Source organism: Rutidosis leptorrhynchoides, chromosome 9, assembly GCF_046630445.1.
Source record: "Rutidosis leptorrhynchoides isolate AG116_Rl617_1_P2 chromosome 9, CSIRO_AGI_Rlap_v1, whole genome shotgun sequence".
Classification (NCBI taxonomy): domain Eukaryota; kingdom Viridiplantae; phylum Streptophyta; class Magnoliopsida; order Asterales; family Asteraceae; genus Rutidosis; species Rutidosis leptorrhynchoides.
In genome coordinates, this window is record NC_092341.1 from 305302691 (window position 1) to 305325340 (window position 22650).

Consider the following 22650-nt stretch of genomic DNA (forward strand, 5'->3'; position numbering starts at 1 on the left):
TCCTCAATATTTCTGAAGATACCTTCATAATTATTCTTGTCTGAAATCACTTATCTCCTTGTGCTATCTTTATTACATTATAAAGGAAACTGTTTAGTTTCTATATTCTGTAAATATTCGAATTTAAAATATGAATGTTTTTGAAGTAGTGTTGGAAATTGAAGCATGAGTTAGTATAATATAATGACACTTGATCAACGTGATTATATTACAGTAAGTCATGCTAAGTTTCTAATGGAACGTGATGATTCACAGACCATAACGTCATCATGTGCCATGTTACACGACTCTTACATTCTACCTAATCTCCAAACATATCGAGAACATATCTTCCTGATAGTTCTATCTTTTCTCTTGAATTCTGGTAATTTAACCAATCAAGATCGTGCTATTACAATTTCTCTCTTAGAACATTAGTCATGTTCATTCGAAACTCCATATCTACGAATTCTGGACCATTACTTGTTGTACTTAAAGTCGAGAAGAGAAAACAAAAGCATGAAGCTTTGAAATAGAGATAAGAGTATAAATCACAGCAAATAAGAGAGATCATTAAACATGGATGTCAATGTTTATAGAAAGACAGAAGCATGGATTCCGAAATATAAGGGAAGATATAAAGCCCAACAACAACCCAGAAATTACAAACCATATATATCGATGCGTATAACAATATAAAGACACGGGAGAACTAAAAACACTATAAAACCAAGAGTATAGTAGAAATGAACAGATTCTTCTGGCGACAGATGAAAAGGAAGAATGACAGATATGAAAGTTAGGAGTATATCAAGAATCAGAACTGGATGGAGCATATTGATGAATGCTTTAAAGTATGAATTAAGGAAGAAAATATTGGGGTGATGAAAATAATGAAACATAAAAGGTTAATTTATAGTGGAAATATCAGACATAGTAATCGAGGCAGATTACGAATTTAATTAAAGAAAATCCTAATTTCCTTAATTACCGAAGAATCGAATCTTGTAAAGATCACGAAGACTTCTTTAAATTCCTTGAATTCCGAAAATCAACCGTGACTACGTCAAAAGTTAAGGCGAAAATTTAATTTCCTCATTTCATTCTTTTGTGATACCTTCACTCATACTCTTCACGTAATCGAATTATTTTATTACTCAATAAGTGATAAAACTCTATTTTTTTTCAACTCATATTCGTCATGAATATATTTTTATTGTTAGCCATGATGACCACAATCAAATTTCGGGACGAAATTTCTTTAACGGAGAGGTACTATAACAACCCTCACATTTTCATACTTGAATTGACTAATTTGCCTATAGGGTTGTTATCCATACGTAATATATAATTAAATTTAACGTTGATCAAATATTTATTTTTAGTCGACACGTTTTGTTAACTAAAGTTTACACTAATTATATAAAATAACTTTAGTTAATATTAATATTAATGTTTATTACATTTAAAACTACATGTAACATAATTATTAATTAAATGATAAGTTATTTTAATCATTATATATATTTTTAGCTTATAATTTTTTTTTATAAATTAAATATTGAGCCCATGAATTTTGACTAAATATTTTTAAAGATAAAACTTATTAAAAACATTTTTAACATGTTTTTTTTGTTTGTCAAAATTGGCACCTTTATTTTATTTTATTTTCACCAACTATTTTTACCTATAAATACATGGCTCCTCATTCATTTTTTCTTGCCAAAAATAAAAATTTAAGTTATTCTCTCAAAACCTTGAAGAAAATTTGAGGTACTTTCTATTTTTATTATTTTTTTTAATATTGTCGATTATATTTATATTTATTGTATATTCTTTGTAAAATTCGAAATTAATTGTGTTTATATATTATAATTAGTATTATAAGTATTATGATGTATAAAAATAATTTTGATAATTTAACGAATATTATTTTTAATTAAATACGAATTATGTAGTATTTAAACGTAAAAAAAATGTAAAATTCGTAATAAATATTTTAACCAAAAATAAAATATATATAATTTTTTATGAGTTTATAAAACTTATATAGATCTGCAAAAATTATAAAAATAATTACTTGGGTTGAATTGGTAATTATTATATAATTAAACTCTATTATTATGTAATTCGAAGGTAAATTAAGAATAAATATAAAATAATAAAAAATATTTTTTAAATATTTTTTTTCTACAGGTTATTAGACTGATAGAAACTTATAAAAATTATAAAAATAATTTTTTGGATTTATTTAGTAATTATGTAGAATTAAACTTGTTTTATGAATAAATTAAGGGTAAAAACAAAAATAAATACAAAAATATAATAAAAATATTTTCTTAAATTTTTCTACTAATCTATATGATTAACTAAGACTATAAAAATTATGTATATAATTTTTAGATATTTAATTAATTATTTAGACATTTTTAGATAATGTTCGATTAATAAAACACTATTATTTTTGAAGTAATTTAGATATTTATTTAAAGGTAATTATATTATATTTAATATATATAAGACATACTAAGGTATAATAACTAAATATCAAATAATACTTAGGTTATATTATCACATATATAATTCTTAAGTACATTAATAATTCATTGTGTGTATACACCTATAACGTGAAGGTTATAATTAAAAGATAACGTGCACTTTATACGAACCTCACCGCTACTTATGGCCTAGGGTGGTCCTTGTTGCCTTTGGGAACCGCTTGTGAATTTCGACTGCCATGACTTAGATTCTGGTCAAGAATCCTGGGCGCCGGGTAACAACAGATCATTCGAGTGACTTGCATGATAGCAGCGAAGTTTGGGCAAGATTGTACAACATCTTTGTGAAGAATTATAACCCGAACTTCTTTAAACTAGGGGCTTACTATAAGTGGAAGCTTTTCATAAATAGTAGGTTTTCAAAAATAGAAACTTTTGAGAAATAGAAACTTTTCTCGAAAACCGTCACTGTTAATATAGTTGCTATATTACTAAACAAACTTTATGTCTATTAGACATTAACTAATCAAAGATTATATCTCTAGGTTAAGATCTCCGATCACTTACTCCGTTCATTCTTCTTTGCGTGGAATAACTTACTTGCTACTAAGGTGAACTTCATAGCCCCGTTTTTACTATTTCATAATTGTTTACAACTTGGGGTGAGACACATGATTTCTTTTAAACTGTTTTACGCTTAGACACAAGTACTCAACTGTTAACTATGCTGTCTTGCTTTGATTCATGCTAAACCCCTACCGTAATATCGTTAATTGCTACATATAAATGCAAACTTAATTATTGTGAGTAGGCCTATTGAGAGTAACGTCTCTAACCATTCGACCGTTAGTCTTTGGTTACATAATAATGATTCCACGACACTGACAGTATAAGGTGTCATAGGGTAAATTGTTTAGTAGCGATATTACAAACTGCAGCAACACTTTTAGATTGATATTTCTATATCAATTAACTTTAAACTAAATCTTGTGGTCTATTACTATTACTGAAATCATGATTTATGATAAACCTATGAACTCACCAACCTTTTGGTTGACACTTTTTAGCATGTTTATTCTCAGGTATTACAAATTGCTTCCGCTGTGCATTTTCTAATTGAAAACAACATTACAACGAGTCATTCATGGATAATTTGAAAGACTCTGCATTCAAAATCATCACTGTGCATCATATAGATGTCAATACTTCTCAATGGGACCAGATGTTGAGGTACCGCGTCAATGGCGATTTTAGCGGGTCGTCACAAAAAGGGATTGATCGAAATGTAAAGCTCATATTTTGGTGTATCAAGAGTCAATCCGGTTAAAAGATCAAAAATATGCACTTACAAATTTGAGCTAAATCATCTGGATTCAAAAATTTGAAGTAGTGAAGTGTTATAGTTGTACATTTCGTCATATTGAAAACGTTTTGCATTTTTGTAGACAGAATTGAACATGATTATTTCATTACTGGTTTGTTTCATCATTGTAAGTGCATATTGCAAATAATCGGTACTTATTAAACAGATTTGAATACTATATTTTTGAACTTTCGTGCAACGCATGTGCTCTTAAATCTAGTTAATTAATATAACAAAAAAATAAAAATAAAATACCACATTAACATTCCGCTGACAACTGACACCAAAGAACCACCCAAATGGGGTGTGTTTGGCGTACCAGTTTATAAGAGCTTATGAGAGCTCATATGAGTTTGAGCTTATAGGAGCTTGAGCTTATGATTTTAATAAGCTCCAAATCATAAGCTTTATTTGGTAGACATAAAAAATAGAGCTTATGAAAATCATAAGCTCTTAAAAATAAATTACTTATGGGTGTGTTTGGATGAAACTAGCTGGAGTTGGAGCTAGAGCTTATGGAAGCTGGAGCTTATCTTTAAAATTGGAAGCTGGAGCTTATTATTTTTCATAAGTGTTTGGTAAACTAGCTGGAACTTATTTTCCAATTCATACGCTCTACTTTTTTTCATAAGCTACTAGAAGTAGCTTATTTTTCCAGAGCTTATGAATTTAACAAGCTCTACTTTTTATGTCTATCAAACGAAGTTTATTTCTTGGAGCTTATTAAAATCATAAGCTCAAGCTCCTATAAGCTCTCATAAGCTTCCATAAGCTGCTGCGCCAAACACACCTATAGTAGCTTATGAAAAAAAGTAGAGGTAAAATCCAGTTAATTTACAAAACATTTCTAAAAATAATAAGTTACAACTACAACTTTAAAAATAAGTTTTAAATCTAGTTAATCCATAAACTCCAGCACTCCAGCCGTAGCTAAAAGCCTTAACATAAAGCTATTACTTTCACCCCTCTCTCTTTAGCAAACACACCCCATTCCAACTCAAACACAAAAAAACCGATATCTCAAAGTATCTTTACCAAACCACCGCCTGTCCACCTCCATATCAACACCATTCCACCATCAAACCACCACCAAGATCGATCTCCATTTAATCTCTTAAATTTTCTACATCTATATATTTACACCACCGTACGTAGCTCCGGATAAAAAACTCTCGTCTCTCTCATTAAAACTAAAATGTGAAACCCTACTCCGCCGTAGCTCCGCCAAGCCACATCTCTGTCTGTTGGTTAGGTTCAACACATAAACACTTCGCATGTTATTTTATATATGTGCTTAATTTTATACACTTAAACGTTCTAGTTGCATTCTTCTTAATATCTTTTTAGTAAAATGAATCGCTAGTAAGAATATTTCTTCATATGGTACTTCATCAATTAAACATCTTTCAATTTCGAATTTGCAGAGATGTCAATTGAGTTGCATCACAGTTGGTCGATTTTATTTACATGACATTTGATGATCGAGGGTCAAGGAAAGCTGTGGATTCATATTGCATAGTATTTGCTTCTTTCATACTTACAGACTACAGTCACCAGATATTTTCAGTTTGTACATGGAGGAATTAAATAGCACACAATTCTCGTATTAAATTTGTCCATAGTTATCTGTAATGTTGGACTTTTCAAGTTCAAAGCCATCTTCGTTTGAACAATGGAAGGTAATAGTTTATAAGTTGAATCATATTATGCTGCTATGATGTGTTTTAATTTAAATGTATCTAGAATATTATAGACCCAAGGTTCGATTTTCACCAGGTAAATATCTTGAGGGTGACCAGGAAAAGGGTCGGAAACAGTAATACTCCGGTTAGAAGCTACATACATCTGGGTAAAAACTGATACTCGCCCTCCCCTATAAACATGAACAGTGAAAACCTCATTTGTCCACCTCGTTTAAAATGGATCCAAGGTTTCACTTATAGAGATCAAGATGGGCGGGTCAGGTAGGGTGGGTTATATTTTCCAATGGGTCTGGTTGAAGGAGCTAGTAATTTGTTTTAGTAATAATTAATTTATGTGTGTAAAAATACAAAAACAAGTTTTATCAAATACAATTGTTTGGGTTGTTGATTAAAACACAATCATTGAAATAGAACACAACCAATGAAGGGTGAAATGCTACATCTAGTTTAGTTATTTCATTGTTACATTATCAACTTAATATGCATGCCTGATTGCGATTTCTCACTCTGGATCATGCTAATAAATATGTTTGTATTTTGATAGTTGGTTCTGATAATAGATCGGTGGAAAAATCGAGGCTTCCTCGAACACGGTTCGCAATCTTAATGTGCCATATGAAGGGACATAAGAGTATTAGACTCCTACTCTGATTTGTTTTTTCCTTGTTGTAGCCGTGTAAGTAATCTGTTGTTGTTGAAGTTGGATGTATGTCTAAAGTTGTATGCAATGGTGTGTAATTGGATTGGATGCTTATGCTGACTCTTTTCGAGGTTTAATTGCTTACACTGTATATAGTGTCATGTAATGGATTTCTGAGTGTGTCTTTATTTTGCAAAAAGATTTTAGATTGTCTATATTAACGATGGAAAAAGGGTCATTTTATAGAAATTTGGGTGCATCACCGAGTTTAACTGTTTATAGGATCAAATACTATGTATTAGTATTAGTATTAGTATTTCCATTTTCCATATTTCATTATTAGTGTTTCTACTTTTATGGATTGAATTCTTCTTAACTTGTTTGTTATTTGCAGACTCCAATGCAAACACCTTTTCCTGCTCAAACACAACATATCTACTACCGGAGTTTCATACAACTAAACTTAGTCCATTGTTTTTAGCTTATTTCTTGCGGGCTTGCAGCTATGTCACTTTAAGTCATATTTTCAATAGCAAAAGATCATCATATTTATCCGTTGGTGAACTTGTTTCCGTACCTGTAAGTAGTTCTATTTGCATATCTGCAACATGTCAGGGTTACTTTGATTTACCTTGCTTCTCATATTTATGTAGCTTGTCAATATAATTAGCTGTTATTTTTGTGATATGCATAAATACAAATGAGTTGATCATGCTATACATGTTTGTATTTTACATCAAATGAATGTCTATAAATTGATGTATGATTTTGCTATTTTCTAAATACCTATATTTTCGAGGGACTAATTTTGCAGTTTTATGAAAGTTGGAGCGAATGTATAAAATGCATCATTTTTCTCGGCATAAAATCAAAAATAAAAATAAAAATCCATAGTGCCACCTCACGATCACGATGTTCTTAGCTTTCCGTTCCCAAAACCAGATCTCACATTTTAGCCCTAAACATAATCAGTTAAAGTTTAATGTTTTTTCTTATTGCAGTTTTAGCCTTAGCCCTAAACAAGAAACTATGTAGTTCTAGTTGTATTATGCAAATTTATATTGGTTTCTAATTTTAACATCGATCTTGTACCCAAAGTGGTTGATGAAATGCCTAAATAAATATTTCTTAACTTTGTAGATTACTTCTCTAGTTCTTGTTGTGGTATGATAGTTTGTTACTTCTTTAGTTTTTGACCTTGTATCATAACTTGATGTACAACATACGAGTTTTCTTTATCATAACCACTTACTTCTTACAGGGAAGAAAACATGTTGCGTAAATTTTGTACAAATGCTTTGAAGTGGTTAGATAAAACCACTACAATGGATTTTCATGTTCAATTTCTTTTTTGAAATATGTTTCTTATAACTTTAAAGTGTCAGTTTCAACCCGTAAATATGCTTTTCAATTTTTTATTTTAAACTTGCCAAACACTTTTAATTAATCATTTACGACATGAAAATGTAGTAATTAAATATCACATTCTAAACGTGAATCCAAACACCCCTTAACCAACCTACTTCTTTTGACACCTCTTTTTAGTAATCTACTAATACTAATTAAATTTAAATGCACATATCTATTGTTTGTGCACTGGTAGTAACTGTAATGGACATATCTGCCATGGCAAAACTAGTCTCCTGGATACACTGGGACGAATTCCATTGGTATCTAATGAAGTTTAACTCATAACCTAACATTTTGATATTTCTGTTATTACCATGCCATCACGTGCGTCTATAACTTTCAAAAGGGTTAACACTTAGAAATGAAAGGTGATGTAGGAGTTGTTGAAGTATCTGCAATCGACTAAGTTGGGCTATAAAAATTAGAGTAGGCGTTGCTTCTTCAAACAAAATTAATTTACATGAAAGCACGTGTAGATGGTTGAGGCGGCACCTACCATGTTGAAGAATATCGAGGGCCTGAAAGGGTTTCTCATGGCGGGTGATGATATGATTGTTGTTGATAGTGTAAAGAGGGTTAGAATGCTTAGTGCATAGAAGAAGAAATTGGAGTAAGATAGGCTTAGGACATTTAGAGAAGAAAATTTTGATTAGTTTGAAATGCTTTTCATACTAAAAGTCTATGCCCATGACACTCTTCAAGCTATCAGAGATTCAATTATAACTTTCAATAGCCCATATATGTTTTAATTGAATCTGTGCTAGCTTGAAGAGTGTCATGGGTGTCGGCTTTTATTATAAACTGCATTTCAAACCGATCAAACTTTTCTTCCCTCAATGTCCTAAACCTATCTTACTCCAGCTTCTTTCTCCTCTGTGCACTCAGCATCCTAACCCTCTTTATACTATCAACAACAATCATGTCATCACCCGCATGGGAACCCCTTTCAGACCCTAAATATTTATCAACATGGTAGGTATCGTCTCTAACCATGTACACGTGTATTAATGGAAATTATTTTGTTTGAAGAAGCAACGCTTCCTCTAATTTTTCTAGCCCAACTTTGTCGATTGCAGATACTTGAACAACTCTTACATCACCTCCCATTTCTTCAAATGTTAACCCTTTTGAAGATTTATGGACTCACCTGATGTCATGGTAATAGCAGAAGTATTAAGATGTTAGGTTATGAGTTAAACTTTATTAGCTACCTTTGGAGTTTTCCCCAGTGTATCCAAAAGATTAGTTTTGTCGTGGCAGATATGTCCCATCACAGTTACTACCGGTTCACGGACAATAGATTTGTGCATTTAAATTTAATTAGTGGATTACTAAAAAGAGGTGCCAAAAGAAGTAGGTTGGTTAAGGGGTGTTTGGATTCACGTTTAGAATGTGATATTTGATTATTACATTTTCATGTCGTAAATGATTAATTAAAAGTGTTTGACAAGTTAAAAAATTGAAGTTCAGATTTACGGGTTAAAACTGGCACCTTTAATTAATAAGAAACATATTTCAAAAAAAGTAACTAAACATGAAAATCCCATTGTAGTGATTTTATCTAACCACTTCAAAGCCCTCGTACAAAATTTAGGCAACATGTTTTCTTCCCTGGAAGAAGTAAATGACAAAGATAAAGAAAACAGATTCATATGTTGTACATCAAGTTATGATACGAAGTCAAAGCAGTAGCAGACTATCATACCACAACAAGAAGTAATCTACAAAGTCAAGAACTATTCGTTTAGACATTTCATCAACCACTTCGGCTACAAGATCAATGTTAAAATCAGAAACCTATATAAAATTGCATACTAGAACTATATAGTTTCTTATTTGGGGCTAAAATTGCAAAAAGAAAAAACGTTAAAACTTTACTAGATTATGTTTAGGGCAATGTGGGATCTGGTTTTGGGAATGGAGAAGTAAGCGTGAGGTGACAGTATGTGGATTTTTCTTTTTCCAATTTTATGTTGGAAAAGAATGATACATTTTATATACCTTAACTTTCTGAAAATAGCAAAATAAGTCCCTCGGAATTTTTTTGGTATTCAGAAACTAGCAAAATCATCATCAATTTACAAACATTCATTTGATGTAAAATACAAACACCTTAGCATGATCAACTTATTTGTATTTAGGCCTATCACAAAATCAAAAGTTAATTATATTGACAAGCTAAAGAAATATGAGAAGGAAGGTAAAACAGAGTAACCCTAGCCTGTTGTAGGAAAGTGGTTTTACCAAAAAAACACAACAATTGGATGGTATTTGTTCATTGTGGTGAAAGATTGCGGCTGCTGATATTAAAGTAGGTATCCCATTAATATCTTTTTAAGTTTATATACTTGTATCCAGTTAAAGCTGAAAGTGTCTAATCGAAATAATAATTTATTTTAAATATATTTGCTCGAGATGAAACCGTGTTGAATGAAATTAAGGGTGTGGTCTTTAATTTCACCAAATGAATCTTCACTTATTCCTGTAGCCATGGTAATTTGTTTTGCTTAATTCTTTATTTCGGTTTTCTATAGTTTGTTTCTTTTTTTTTTTTTCTTTTTTTTTTTTTTTGGGTATTTTACATGCTTCATATTTGTATATTTCTGATATGATTAGTATGCAGGCTCCTAAACTATCCGTACAGGACTATGACACTTGTATTGATTTACTCGAGTCGCTATTTGTAGATCATCTCATTTTTTTTTTTTTGCACATTCAATTCACAACTTGTGTTTGCTGCTTTAGCACTTAGTATGCTTAGTGCACATACTACCTGGGTTGATGCCCTAGTTGGAGATAACATGTCTCTAAACTTGTGCTGGCATGATACTTTATTAAGGTCTGACTTTGACAAATAAAATAATAGCAGGCATCAGATGGTGGGGTCCGCGAGGCAATTTTGGTCAGCTTTAAAAGGCATTGTCAAGCATGCTGGAAAGAGTGTTAGTGCTCCTGTTAAGATGCGTGTCTTTGACCTTCTGAAGGAATTCATATACAATGATGATGACCAAATACGAAGTTCTTTTGCAAGAATTTTGGGCATCGTACGTATCCCAGGTATGTGTTATTTGCCACTTGACTTATTTTAGTTTCCCTTGTAAATTTTGACGACGAACTGAACATAAATAACCAGCTTATTTACAAAATACTGATTGGGATCCATATTATCACTGTCTTCTGTTATATCTGTTTTTTATATGTTTTGTTGATTGGTTTCTGCGATCGCCTTAGTCGTATATACGTAATTGCAGTATTTGGAAGATGTTCAAATTTCTCAGTTACTTAATTGCAGTATTTGCGTATGCTTCTCCAATATTCAAAGTGGTTGCTGACTGTCAATAGCTTGAAAGATTTGGAAGGATGACAAGGTATTGTCAACTTTTAGTCGTTAGACGTTGCAAAATGAAAGGAGTCATTATGGGTACTCCTTTGTATGGGTCGGTTTGGGTTTATCTGGAGCAACGTTTAAAACTTTTATTTGTGTTTAAGTAGTTATGCTAAAATAAAATTTTGGTGATTTGCATGGTTGCAAATATCGCTACTCGGGAGTACTCAGAAACTCGGACAGTACTCGGATCTTGACCTAGTTTGATTTTGACCAATTTTGCCCGAGTTTCCTATTTCGACTGATTTTCCGAGTATTCCAGAGTTTTTGGCCGAGGTTTGACCGATTTTGAGTTTTGACTGAGTTTGACCGAGAACTCGCTGAGTACTCCCGTAGTTGTAAAAACGAGTACTCGCCGAGTAATTCCGAGTTCTTCAACACTGGTGATTTGTGATATATATTTTTTAAATGCAGTTCCCGGTTCGTGAAACATCAACTAAAGCATTAGGTTGTAAACATCGGTGTTTTCCATGGTACCAAAAACGAAATGGTTTAAATATTTATTTTTAATTTTTGTTAGATGGCAAATGGTTAGAATAAAATAATTTTTTGATGCATGCATCAAAGTAGACTTTGGACCTTCACTCCTATTACCCATTTGGGCCGATCCTCATTTAGCTACAATTTAATTTAATTTGGTCCATTGAGATAAAACACACAAATTAACCCACTCATAACTATAGCGATAAAATTGCCACAAGTAGGTCTAATGTTCAATAAAGACCGTAGCTTCTTGTTCCCTACGTTTTGTTTTCTTATAGTATCTGTTATAATTATAATTTTCAGGGACAGAAAATGTTTAGGCAGCCCAAAAGTATATTACTGGCTTAGATGCACCCGAGTACAGGTATTTTATTTCTTTGTATTTAGATAGATTTGGATCATTGCTTATGGTTGTGTTTGTATGCATTTTTACCCATATCAAAGGAACTTTTATAGAATGTGCAAATGGTACGAGACCCTTAGCCGATTAAAATAGTAAAATCGTCTAGGTAATAGTTTGAATCATCTATTCATGCTTGCCAAATAACATATGCAACATTGACCTTTTCAATTCTTACACATTGACAAAACTTGTGATGAACCATTACATGACCTTGTACATTTAGTCCATTCCATTGTATTTGATTCATAACTTTGTGTTGCAATGTATACGCCTAACCATTTTCTTGATTAAACGCCTGCAGTGATGACAGTGTAGATGACTCAGCAAGTGGGTGATATATAAGCTGTCAATACGTATGTAGGTTCTACATTTTGGAGTTCATCTATAGCATACAAGTTCTTCGCTAGGCTAAAGTCATTGGATTTTACATTTTTGTATTGATAGGAAAAGCTACACACGATAATTTTATATCACACGATGAAATCCAATACTCATTTTTGGTCAATGGGTTCACGACTGTTTTTAGTGATATATAATACAGTAGTCGTCAACATGTTAGATTTTAAATGTTGTGATTAATGAAGAGCATACAAGGGTTTTGTAATGAGAATTATTGTTTTGGTTTTATTGCTTTACAACTCCAACTTCAATGGTTCGATATCAAGGGCTGAGAGTAAGTTGGTCTATCAAGTATCGATCTCTCATCTAAACATTTAGCTGACCATCAGGTGAAAAACTTTTTGAGTAATATCAAGCTCTTTAGTAATTAGTAATAGTAAGTAGTGAGTTAATGTTTATAAAAAGATGAAATACTTACGATCAATGATTTGCACATTTTGCAGCGATGCTGTCTTTTTGGCCTCCTTAATCAATGTCTCACGTAATTCTGAAATTTAAGAGCCTGTACACAGTGGGATAACTTCAAAATCCATAATTCTGAAATTTAAGGCCATTTCAAGGCACAATTTTGGCAGGTTTACAACATTTTGATCATATAATATTCACTACATACTTGGATCATATGACTATATATATGACTGACCATATCATTAGCCGCATTAAACAAATCATTCTTGATCTCACAAAAATGTATCATCATATGTTGTGTATCTCAACCCTCAAAAAGAGAACCACATTATCTTGAATGAAAATGATTCGAATTCATGAATACTTGTGCTTAAAAAGTACTCGATAATAACTTAAAGATACTTCTAAAAGATGACATAAGATTGACGCAAGCGAAGCATGGTGAGACCACTTTTAAAACAATGATTTAAAATTAAAGTCATGTATAATAAATTCATGAAGGCCACTTGTGTGAAAAATATTGGTCAAATTCGATTTTCGGTTTGAGTTCGGTTTCAGTTTTGAATTCTTTCGGTTTTTGGTTACTCAAAAAATTTTAAAAGCAAATACACCGAACTGAACAAACCAAATAAACCGAAAGTCGAACCGATGAACACCCCTAGTTTCATCTCATTTGTTTTTTTTTAATAAAATAATAAAATACTGTAAAAAAATTTCATTTCACAAATATAAATATTTAAATATTAAATATTACTAGTAAATATAAATAAATATGAATATGAATCTCAATAATCCTGATTTCTAACACTCGTTAAACCCTTCCCTGTTGCCGTTGGAATTAGGTTTTGTCGCCAAAAGATCAAAGAATTAGAAAAACCCTGCAATTCAATCACACACACACAGAGAGAGGAAGAATGCAAGAAGATATGGTGACACCAGGTGAGATATTAGGTAAAGGAACTCAAATTAAACCAGGAAAAGGAGCATACTTGTCACGTGACACTCAGACCGTCCACGCTTCTCTCACCGGCCGTCGTTCCATCCTCCCTCCTCAACCTCAATCTCCAGATCAGGTATATCCATACATATACGTATATGCTTGTGCTTATATGTATATCAAATAAATACGATGCTGCTTAGTTAGAGATAAGCCTTGAAATTGATGCGATTGCTTTACATGTTTGATGAAATTTGAACTGATATAGTGAAATCTATGTCAAAAAATTGTTGTATTGGATGTGAATTTAATATCTAATAGTACTACTTTTGAACCTGAAAAACCTAGGGCACAATTTCGCTTTAAGTATAAACTTAGTGATGTGGAAGATAATTATATTTTTACTAGTCAGGGTGGTTTATTTTCGAGGGAGACATTATATATTTGCTTGAAGTTAGATTATGAATAAGTAGTGTACCCTATACACACACAAATTGGCATGTGACATACTATCTCCAGTAATTTTGGATGTTTTTTATATATCAATTGTTTATCCTAATAAACTTTCAGAGGCCAACTGTGGAAGTAATTGGACACAAGGCACATGGTCCCGTTCCCGAGCCTGGTTGTGTTGTGATCGCTCGAGTAAGTATCTTTACTGAGATCTTATTTAAATTATTTTTCTCATAAATTACCTAACAAAATAGTTATGGTAGAAAAGGTGTCATTATCGGTGATGTGGTTTAATCACTTATGAATATAGGTAACAAAGGTGATGGCTAGGATGGCTTCAGCCGATATTATGTGTGTTGGTTCGAAATCTGTACGAGAAAAGTTCTCTGGTATCATCAGGTAATCATTTAACATCAATCTTCTTTTAAGTGGATTTGGTTATTGAATTAGTGATGATTACTAATCATTAATTATTAATGTGCTAAATTATATATGTTGTCTATATCAACAGGCAACAAGATGTAAGGGCCACCGAGATTGACAAAGTTGACATGCATACGTCCTTCCGCCCCGGTGATATTGTTAAAGCTTCAGTCGTATCCTTTTGTTTCCTACTTCAAATATATATTTATATGTTTTTAGGTTTTAGCAATAACTTTTGTCACTTTGTCATCATTAACAAAATTTGAAAAGATTTCATTAGGAGATGCTCGTGCTTATTATCTTTCAACTGCACAGAATGAACTGGGTGTCGTATCAGCGGAAAGCATGGCAGGTGACGGCTCTTTCTGAATCTCGAATATTTGATGCAATTATTAACCCATTACTCATGAAGGGGCCATTTTGGAATGTGTTTTATCCATTGTTGTAAACGGTGGCTGTTTCGCCTGACTAGTCAGTTTGGTAACTAGCCCCGTCTCGTTTCGACCAAAAACGTTTAATAACTCGGTCATCACTAAAAAGTCGAGTCAAAATCGATAAAAGTGGGTCTGAGTCGAGGTTGGTTAAAGCTAGGTCAAAATATAAATATTTTTTTATACGTATGTTTAAAGTATTTATATTTGATATTTTTTTAAGATAAATATTCATATCACTAAAAGTCAACGTTAGTCAACGTCAACGTCTGGCTCAACCCCGACTCGACCGACTAGTCGTTTCAAAATCCCGACCAACTAGTCGTTTCAAAGTCCCGACCGACTCGTCTTCGTCTCCGTCTCTCGAATTTTCCAACTTTGGTTTTATCTTGGTTCATACAACCTCCTATATTATTTTATTCAAAGATTTAGTTATAGAATACTTATTTACGTTGTAGTCATAAGTAACTCATTAATTGTTTATTATTTATTTTAAGAACCAAGACTGGCCAAGAAAAGTGTTTGGGGATTGACTCATTCTATCCCAACCCAACCTGTAAATCTTGCCACCTCTATGTGTAACCGAGAAAGTTCTGCTTTGTGAATTATTAGTTGGCCCTTTTAGTTTGCTTCTGGTCAAAATAACAAACAATTTAATTGTTAAATGTATTTTATGGGGTTGTTTTTGTAGGTGGAACTATGGTTCCTATTAGTTGGACAGAGATGCAGTGTCCATTGAGTGGCCAAATTGAACAGAGAAAAGTTGCTAAAGTTGGAGCTTGAATTTTGAATTTGTGATTCGGTGTCCATTTATGTTCGTTGTTGAGAGCTTCTTTCATGTACTTCTGCAAGATCTTACCCTATGGAATTGACCTTATAAATCATCAACTGCCCAGGTTGTCATTGTTACTATCAAAGTTCTCATGGCGTGTATTTCTTTTAGAAGTATTAAGATGATACTTTTTAGGATTTTAGGCCAATTCTCAATATGATTTGGAATTTGACTCCTTAATTGTTGTTTTTGTGATTTAATATTTATATATGTTGCTATTGAAGCAACAATACTACTACGTATCTTTTATCTTTTTCTCTCTATGGCACAACAACAACAACAACAAAACCCAATACCACATAATTAGTGTATGAGGAAGGTGAGATGCACACAATCCTTCTCCTATCCCAGAAAAAAGACAATACTATCTTTTATCTATTATCTTTTTCTCTCTGTGGCACATTTTCAAGAATTCAAATACCGGTCATCCCGCTCAATTTCTTATCATCTGTGGCCGACTTTGTGATTGTCGGCCGACTTTAGTCCCTCCTTGCTTCACCCTTCATGTACCTTCCCATTTTTTTCTCCACCGTATGCATCTTCTTTTTCCTTCATGTTCCTCTTGCCCTTTGGTCGTTGCTTGTTCTTGGTTTTCTTCGTTTAATCGGTTTCGTGGTTGGTTTCATATATTTTTTTTCAGAGGTTTTTTTTACTATTGTTTTGCTGGCCTTCGTCAATCTAATTGAGACTAACTATTGAGTTAACCCCTACGCACCTAATTGATTAGGTCCGTCGATGTAATTGAAACTAATTATTGGGTTCCCTACGAACATTGCATAAGCATTAATCTGAATCCAACATACAATTGACATTAACAACCGAGACAAACAAAACTCGTATCTACGAATATCACAACCCAAACAATCCATCAGAGAGTAAATGCCGACTTATAATTGATGACGTTGCAATTGGCGAAAATCTGATGAAAATGTAAGCATCCCTCCATAAGAATCACCAACCCACTGAATGCTTGAAAAAACGTAAAAGTGGCTAAACACCTGAGACGAGACAGAGAAAGAATTTGAGACCCGAGTCATATAAAGACACCCGACAAATCTGCTGCAAAAGTGGAATCATTTCTTTATTGTTGCAGACACTCAACTTCGTCCCGGATATCATGAAGGTGAAGCCTCAAGGACAAACTGGCAATGTGTGCAATTTCTGAATAGAAGAGCAAATCATTGAGCAAGAAAACACTGGAAAGCTCAACTTGTGTCGAGGGGACTGAGAGCAGTACTGATGATTCATCTGGGTGCTGCTACAGCAAGGTACAGGAAGAGATGTAGAAGCGAGAAACGAGAAGCCACCATAGATAGACCAAAACAACGATACCGAGAAAATAGCTCATGAAAATCCAAACAAACTCACCAACTGATACTCCTAAACCTCCATATCCCTTAATCAACCTAATAACACAAAATATATCAATAAAGCTACCACCCAAACCACAGACGAAACCTAAGGAGATCAGCCTAATTGCGACCATAGCCTCGATCCCAACACCACAAAACCATCAAGAACACATCGAACAGTAAGGTTTTCCCAGCCGAGGCGAAGCCAGTAAATGACCTACGTAGATGGAATAATCTATATGAACAGTGGCGATTCTAGGATTAAAATTCAATGGGGTCCCAAAGTCCTATTTGATAACTTTCTTGCACAAATATTGAATTTATCGAGTCAAATCGGGTCGGGTCGCGCTCAAAACACAAATATAAAATTGGATAATACTCGCAAAATATAAGGTTGTTCGTATTTTTTACTATTGTCATTATAACAACCATCGTAAAATTGGATAATCCATTTCATGGAGTCTCACACCTAACATACTTATTGGCCGGAGGTCCATTCGGAAGCAGTCTCTCTATCCATAGAACATTGAGAGGGAAACTTTCTCTATTCTAGGATATGGGAAGGATTGTACATCTTACCTCCCCCATACCTCACTTATGTGGGATTGCTATTGACTACAGTAATTTACAAGAAACATAATTAAGAAAGTTACTTGCTACAATGTTATTGTAATTTTTTTAATAGATGGTATGGTTGATCAATGTTACTCTCTCCGTCCCTAATTTATAGTTCAATATTTTATTTTGGGATGTTTGAAATTAATTGTCCACTTCTATAAATAAAAAATAATATGAAGATTAAGTTCTATTCTGCCTTTAATATATGTAGATATAATTAGAAAACGAAAAAGTAAGGGTAAAACTGAAAAGTAAGGGTAAAACGGAGGGAGTATTTTATAATGTTTACATTGAAGTGTCAAAAAACAATTTATATCATTCCATAACATAATATATGGTTAATCTACTCAAATGACCCACTTATATGTATTGGACCAATAATTGTTATTATAAGTAGAGTGATGATGAGATAAATATGGTGTGATTCTCACTTAAGGGTGTGTTTATTTTTTATAAATATTTAATATATTTAATACTCATACTATAAAATTATAAGTAGGCTAATTTCAAATACTGTATTAGTTCAAACTATCAAATTATAATCTTCAAAAATTTATGGGGTCCCATTATTATATTTAGTGGTGTCATATACCAAAAAAAGTAAAATTTTGCAATAAATTTCGAAAAACTAGTGGTGTCACATGACCCAGTAACTTACTTACTGAACTCGCCACTGTATATGAACCCATAAGAGCAACATGCGGGTGGAGTGGGGAGACGGTGTCACAAAAAAGATCGATCAGAAAGCCACATCAAAAATAGAACACGCAGCGACACAAGGAAACAAAATCAACCATAATAAATGATAAAAACCTAAAGATATTTGTGTATTGGTGATGTCCCAACTTCCCACAAGGAGGTAAGAGGTTCGATCCCCTATAAAATATTTCGCTTGAGGTAACAGCTCATTTCATGGCCTCGGAGGTTGCGGACATTTTGCGAGCCTCAGCTGAGGGGTTTTACCACACGCGATGCCCGTATTAATTCACCATGAGTGTTTCCTTCTGAGGGGCAGTACATTCGTCACAGAAAATTATCGGGTGGGTGGGTTCCGACATCACGTTTAACCTAACTCATAACCGCCTTTAAAAAAAAGCGTGATAAAAATTGTGGTGAGATACATTCTTTGATGCGAAAAGTTACACCTGTTTATATGTTTTTAACTACAAGTAATAAAGTTTTAATCTTTCTTTATTACTCCATACAAGTTACTCCGTAAGTATTTCTTTTCTTTTCTTTTCTTTCTTTCCAAGCTACCACACCCAAAAATTAAACCGAAAACCTTCAATCTTACACCGAATTTGAAATTACATACACAGAAATGGAGATTGATCCACCGAATTCCGCGGCTGAAATCATTAAGGAAGACGACCTGTTCAAAGCTGCCGAGAACGGTAACCTTTCATTCTTCAAAACCCTAACTCCGTCGCAGCTCGAACGGTCTCTCACTCTTCGTAATGAAGATCAAAGATCGCTACTTCATGTCGCCGTTTCTTCACTCCATACCGAGGTCATACTTTTTCTAAACTCAATTTGAAGTTTGTTAACGACGCTTTTATCGTATATTTTGAAATTGAACGAACTAGTTAGTTCTTTTAGTTTATTTGGTGCATTTTGAAGTGCTTGTTTTAATTAAATGTATCATTTTTAGGGTTTTCGGTTTGTTAGGCGTATATATTGTCTATAGATATAAATATATGGATATAATTGTTAATGGTGAAGCTACAGACTTTGATTTGAATAATTATATTTATTTTTAATACTTATGAGACATTGATTTTGATAAATCAGGCGGTTAAGATACTTTCAGATTTTGATGAGTCAGTTAGTGGTATTAACAGTACTGATGAAGAAGGTTGGGCACCACTGCATTCTGCGGCAAGTAGTGGTGATGCTGAGATCGTTAAGATTTTGCTCGACAGAGGTTCGATTATTGTTTTACTGAGTTCGTGTTATAACATTAATACTTCTAGTAATGAATAATGTGTAGTATTGGTTATATGGATACTTCAAATTGTTTACTCTATTGATGAAATTTGGGGTAATTAAGCAATATGTTTATGTAAACTGCAAATATATCTGAGATGTGTTATTTTATATGTTTAAGTAAAACAACAACCTTGTAGCGTTAACATTAGTTTTTGGAGGTAAACTAATTCAAATGGAACAATCTTTTGACTTAGTTTTACTATTGCGTTTTTACTCCTATAAAAACAGTCGCTGTTGGGTACCCTGAATAGTGACAAAACTTATCAATTTATCCGTATTAGTATTTTCTTTATGTTGAAGCTTTTCTTTAGAGTTATAATTTTGAAATTATACTTATTTCTTTATTAGCCAGTCATTTCCAGTTTGCTATATTTGCTAAAAATGACCCATATGATGAACAGGTGCTGATGTAAACTTAAAAAATGATGGTGGCCTCACTGCTCTTCACTATGCAGCCAGCAAGGGTTGGGTCAAAGTAGCTGAAGTTCTGCTTTCAAATGGTGCCAACATCAATTCAAAAGACAAGGCTTGTAACTAAACTCATATCTGTTCCTTTATTAGTATTTATCTTTCTGAAAATGCCTTTTGGACTCGAATTCATTTTCAGTTCTCATCTTGATTTTGGTTACCAGTTTATAATGTTCACCGTATATACAGGTTGGCTGCACCCCGTTACACCGGGCCGCAAGTACAGGGAAGTCGGAGTTATGTGAACTCTTAATTGAGGAAGGCGCCGACATTGATGCTCAAGATAGAGCAGGACAAACTCCTATTATGGCTGCTGTAGTATGCCATAACAAAGAGGTACATAAACTATTTTCTAGGTGGACTTGAATTCAAATAAACGGGTAAACGAATAATTCCTACACTGTTCAGGCAATAATTCTAGTAACTAGAACCAATTTGCTAAGGTGTCACCTTTGTTTGAACTTTTTTATTTTATTTTATTAATATTTTTTTTCCATATACCTGAAATAAATGCAAATATTATTTGATATATATTTTGTGTTTGTTTGGTGGAATAGGTTGCACTTCTACTTATAAGACATGGTGCAGATGTTGATGTGGAAGATAAGGAAGGATACACGGTGCTTGGTAGAGCGTCGGACGAATTCAGACCGATACTAATCGATGCTGCCAAAGCAATGCTCGAAGGATAATATTGCTACACCGGAACCTTTACGAGGAAAACTCTGCAGATTTGTTTAAAATTTGTTTTTTTACAGCTAGTCCAGATTAGGCTTTAGAACTGAACATGTCATTGTTTTGGTTTTTGACCCTTAAAATCTCTTATTGCAAATGATATTAAAATCTCTCTGTTTTTAACATAGATTGATGAAATGATAATAATTACAGTACTATATATTGAGATCTCCATAGAAAATCAAATACTGTAATAATGTATTTTAAGATCAACGTCTTCAATAAAATATTGTACATTAATTACGTGAAATTATGATACAACATATGCTATAATTATACCATAAATAACTTGCATAAGTAATATTCCATTTTTTCTATATATACTGCCACATCTTACAAACCATTTTCATCCATTCAAACCGGGTGTATAAGTTAGGAACTTCAAATGAAACTCTTCATCGTTTTTTTGCTTCTTACCTTGGCAACTGAAGGTTAAAAAATTCTACTTTCTAATATGGAGTAATTTTTTTCTTCAAATGTTTCTATTATTTTTAATCAATGATCGATATACTCATATACAATTTCCAGCTTTTTATTACGGAGTATTAATTTTATAGTAATAATTATTATAATTATTTAGTACAATATTTTTTTGTAATTCAGAGTTGATCAGAAATAAATTATTGCTTAATAGAATAAATTTGTTATTATTGTTATTACAGGTTTGGAAGCAAAATGGGATGGGAAAAAATATTGTTCAAGTAAGGTGTGTAAAATGGGAACGGGGGATCAATTTTGTACACAAGATTGCACCCGTCGTGGTTGGACTCATGGTGAATGTTTACACCTTCCTGGTGAAACCGATCCATCTGGCTACTGTTGTTGTTGGACTCCTTGAAGTTTTTGAACTCACATTTTTTAGTTAAATGATTAGTGTTTTTTGTTACGTGATGGATAGTTGGACTTCGTCGTGTGGTTTTTTCATTTTTCATATTCTATATAACAAAATGACCTTTTATCTGATATGCAAAAGAACTAAAATATGAAAATGTTTATTCTGTCACGGAGATTTATCATGCACAAATTTGAATAGTTTGCAAAACAGGTTCTTTTCTTAAAATTAGTCAGCTTATAAAGTGAGTTAGAAAATCAGATCTGAAAGAGAGTTCAAAAACGTTTATTCTGAAATATAATTACCATTTTTATAACATTATCTTTGCTAAGTTTTATCAAATTGTGTTAACACTTTAAATGGTGTTATTTATACTCAACAAACAAAAATAATGACTCAAGATTCAATTCCTTATTTAAGATAACAATGATGATAAATAAACAAATCAATCAATTAATACATTTTATTATTTATTACATAAATAAGTGAAATAATCAATATGTTTAAATGTAAATGTTTTTGTTTTTATGTATGTGTGGGTTGGGTTTAAGGATGGCAATGGGCCGGGAAAAAAATTGTGACCGGCAGGTTTCCGTGTTCAACTGTTAATGACGGACGGGTCTTTATAAAAAGTGTAATCGCAGGCACGGGTCGGGTAAAATGTTGTACCCGTTGACGGGTTGCGGGTATCTCATACCTTTCGTGGGTAAAATCCGATCCTTCAATATGTGATATTCGTTTGAGCTATCCGCGGGTATACTCGTTTACCAACATGCATATACTTAGTTATAAAATTTATAATTATTTTTTTAATGTATTTTCATAATTATTTGCTAGCTTACTAGCGGGCAGTGATTATCCGTGATTAAAAATTAGTTAAAGTTCCCATCTTGTAAACTTACGAGTTGA

The 22650-nt window shown here is 32.7% G+C and overlaps 2 protein-coding genes and 2 long non-coding RNA genes across 6 annotated transcripts; all 4 read left to right on the forward strand.

Moving 5' to 3' along the window:
• Nucleotides 1-4844: 4844 nt before the first annotated feature.
• LOC139865662 (uncharacterized) lies at nt 4845-6360 on the forward strand. 2 transcript variants are annotated; one of them, XR_011765050.1, is made up of 3 exons: nt 4845-5092; nt 5265-5519; nt 6088-6360. It is a non-coding gene; the product is annotated as an uncharacterized lncRNA (long non-coding RNA). The 2 variants fall into 2 exon arrangements; XR_011765049.1 differs by having other exon boundaries at nt 4845-5087.
• Nucleotides 6361-6519: 159 nt separating this feature from the next.
• On the forward strand, nt 6520-12491 carry LOC139866320 (uncharacterized). Of its 2 annotated transcripts, none has more exons than XR_011765376.1 (4): nt 6520-10650; nt 10845-10961; nt 11765-11825; nt 12166-12491. It is a non-coding gene; the product is annotated as an uncharacterized lncRNA (long non-coding RNA). The 2 variants fall into 2 exon arrangements; XR_011765377.1 differs by having other exon boundaries at nt 10886-10961.
• Nucleotides 12492-13482: 991 nt separating this feature from the next.
• Nucleotides 13483-15976, forward strand: LOC139867350 (uncharacterized). The gene is made up of 6 exons (XM_071855720.1): nt 13483-13744; nt 14179-14253; nt 14372-14460; nt 14573-14657; nt 14755-14836; nt 15607-15976. Exons 1-6 carry the CDS (start codon nt 13586-13588, stop codon nt 15696-15698), a joined length of 582 nt encoding a protein of 193 aa, XP_071711821.1. The 5' UTR covers nt 13483-13585; the 3' UTR covers nt 15699-15976.
• Nucleotides 15977-19038: 3062 nt separating this feature from the next.
• Nucleotides 19039-20999, forward strand: LOC139868525 (uncharacterized). Its single transcript, XM_071856863.1, has 5 exons — nt 19039-19227; nt 19509-19641; nt 20108-20232; nt 20364-20510; nt 20732-20999. Exons 1-5 carry the CDS (start codon nt 19039-19041, stop codon nt 20864-20866), a joined length of 729 nt encoding a protein of 242 aa, XP_071712964.1. The 3' UTR covers nt 20867-20999.
• Nucleotides 21000-22650: the final 1651 nt, after the last annotated feature.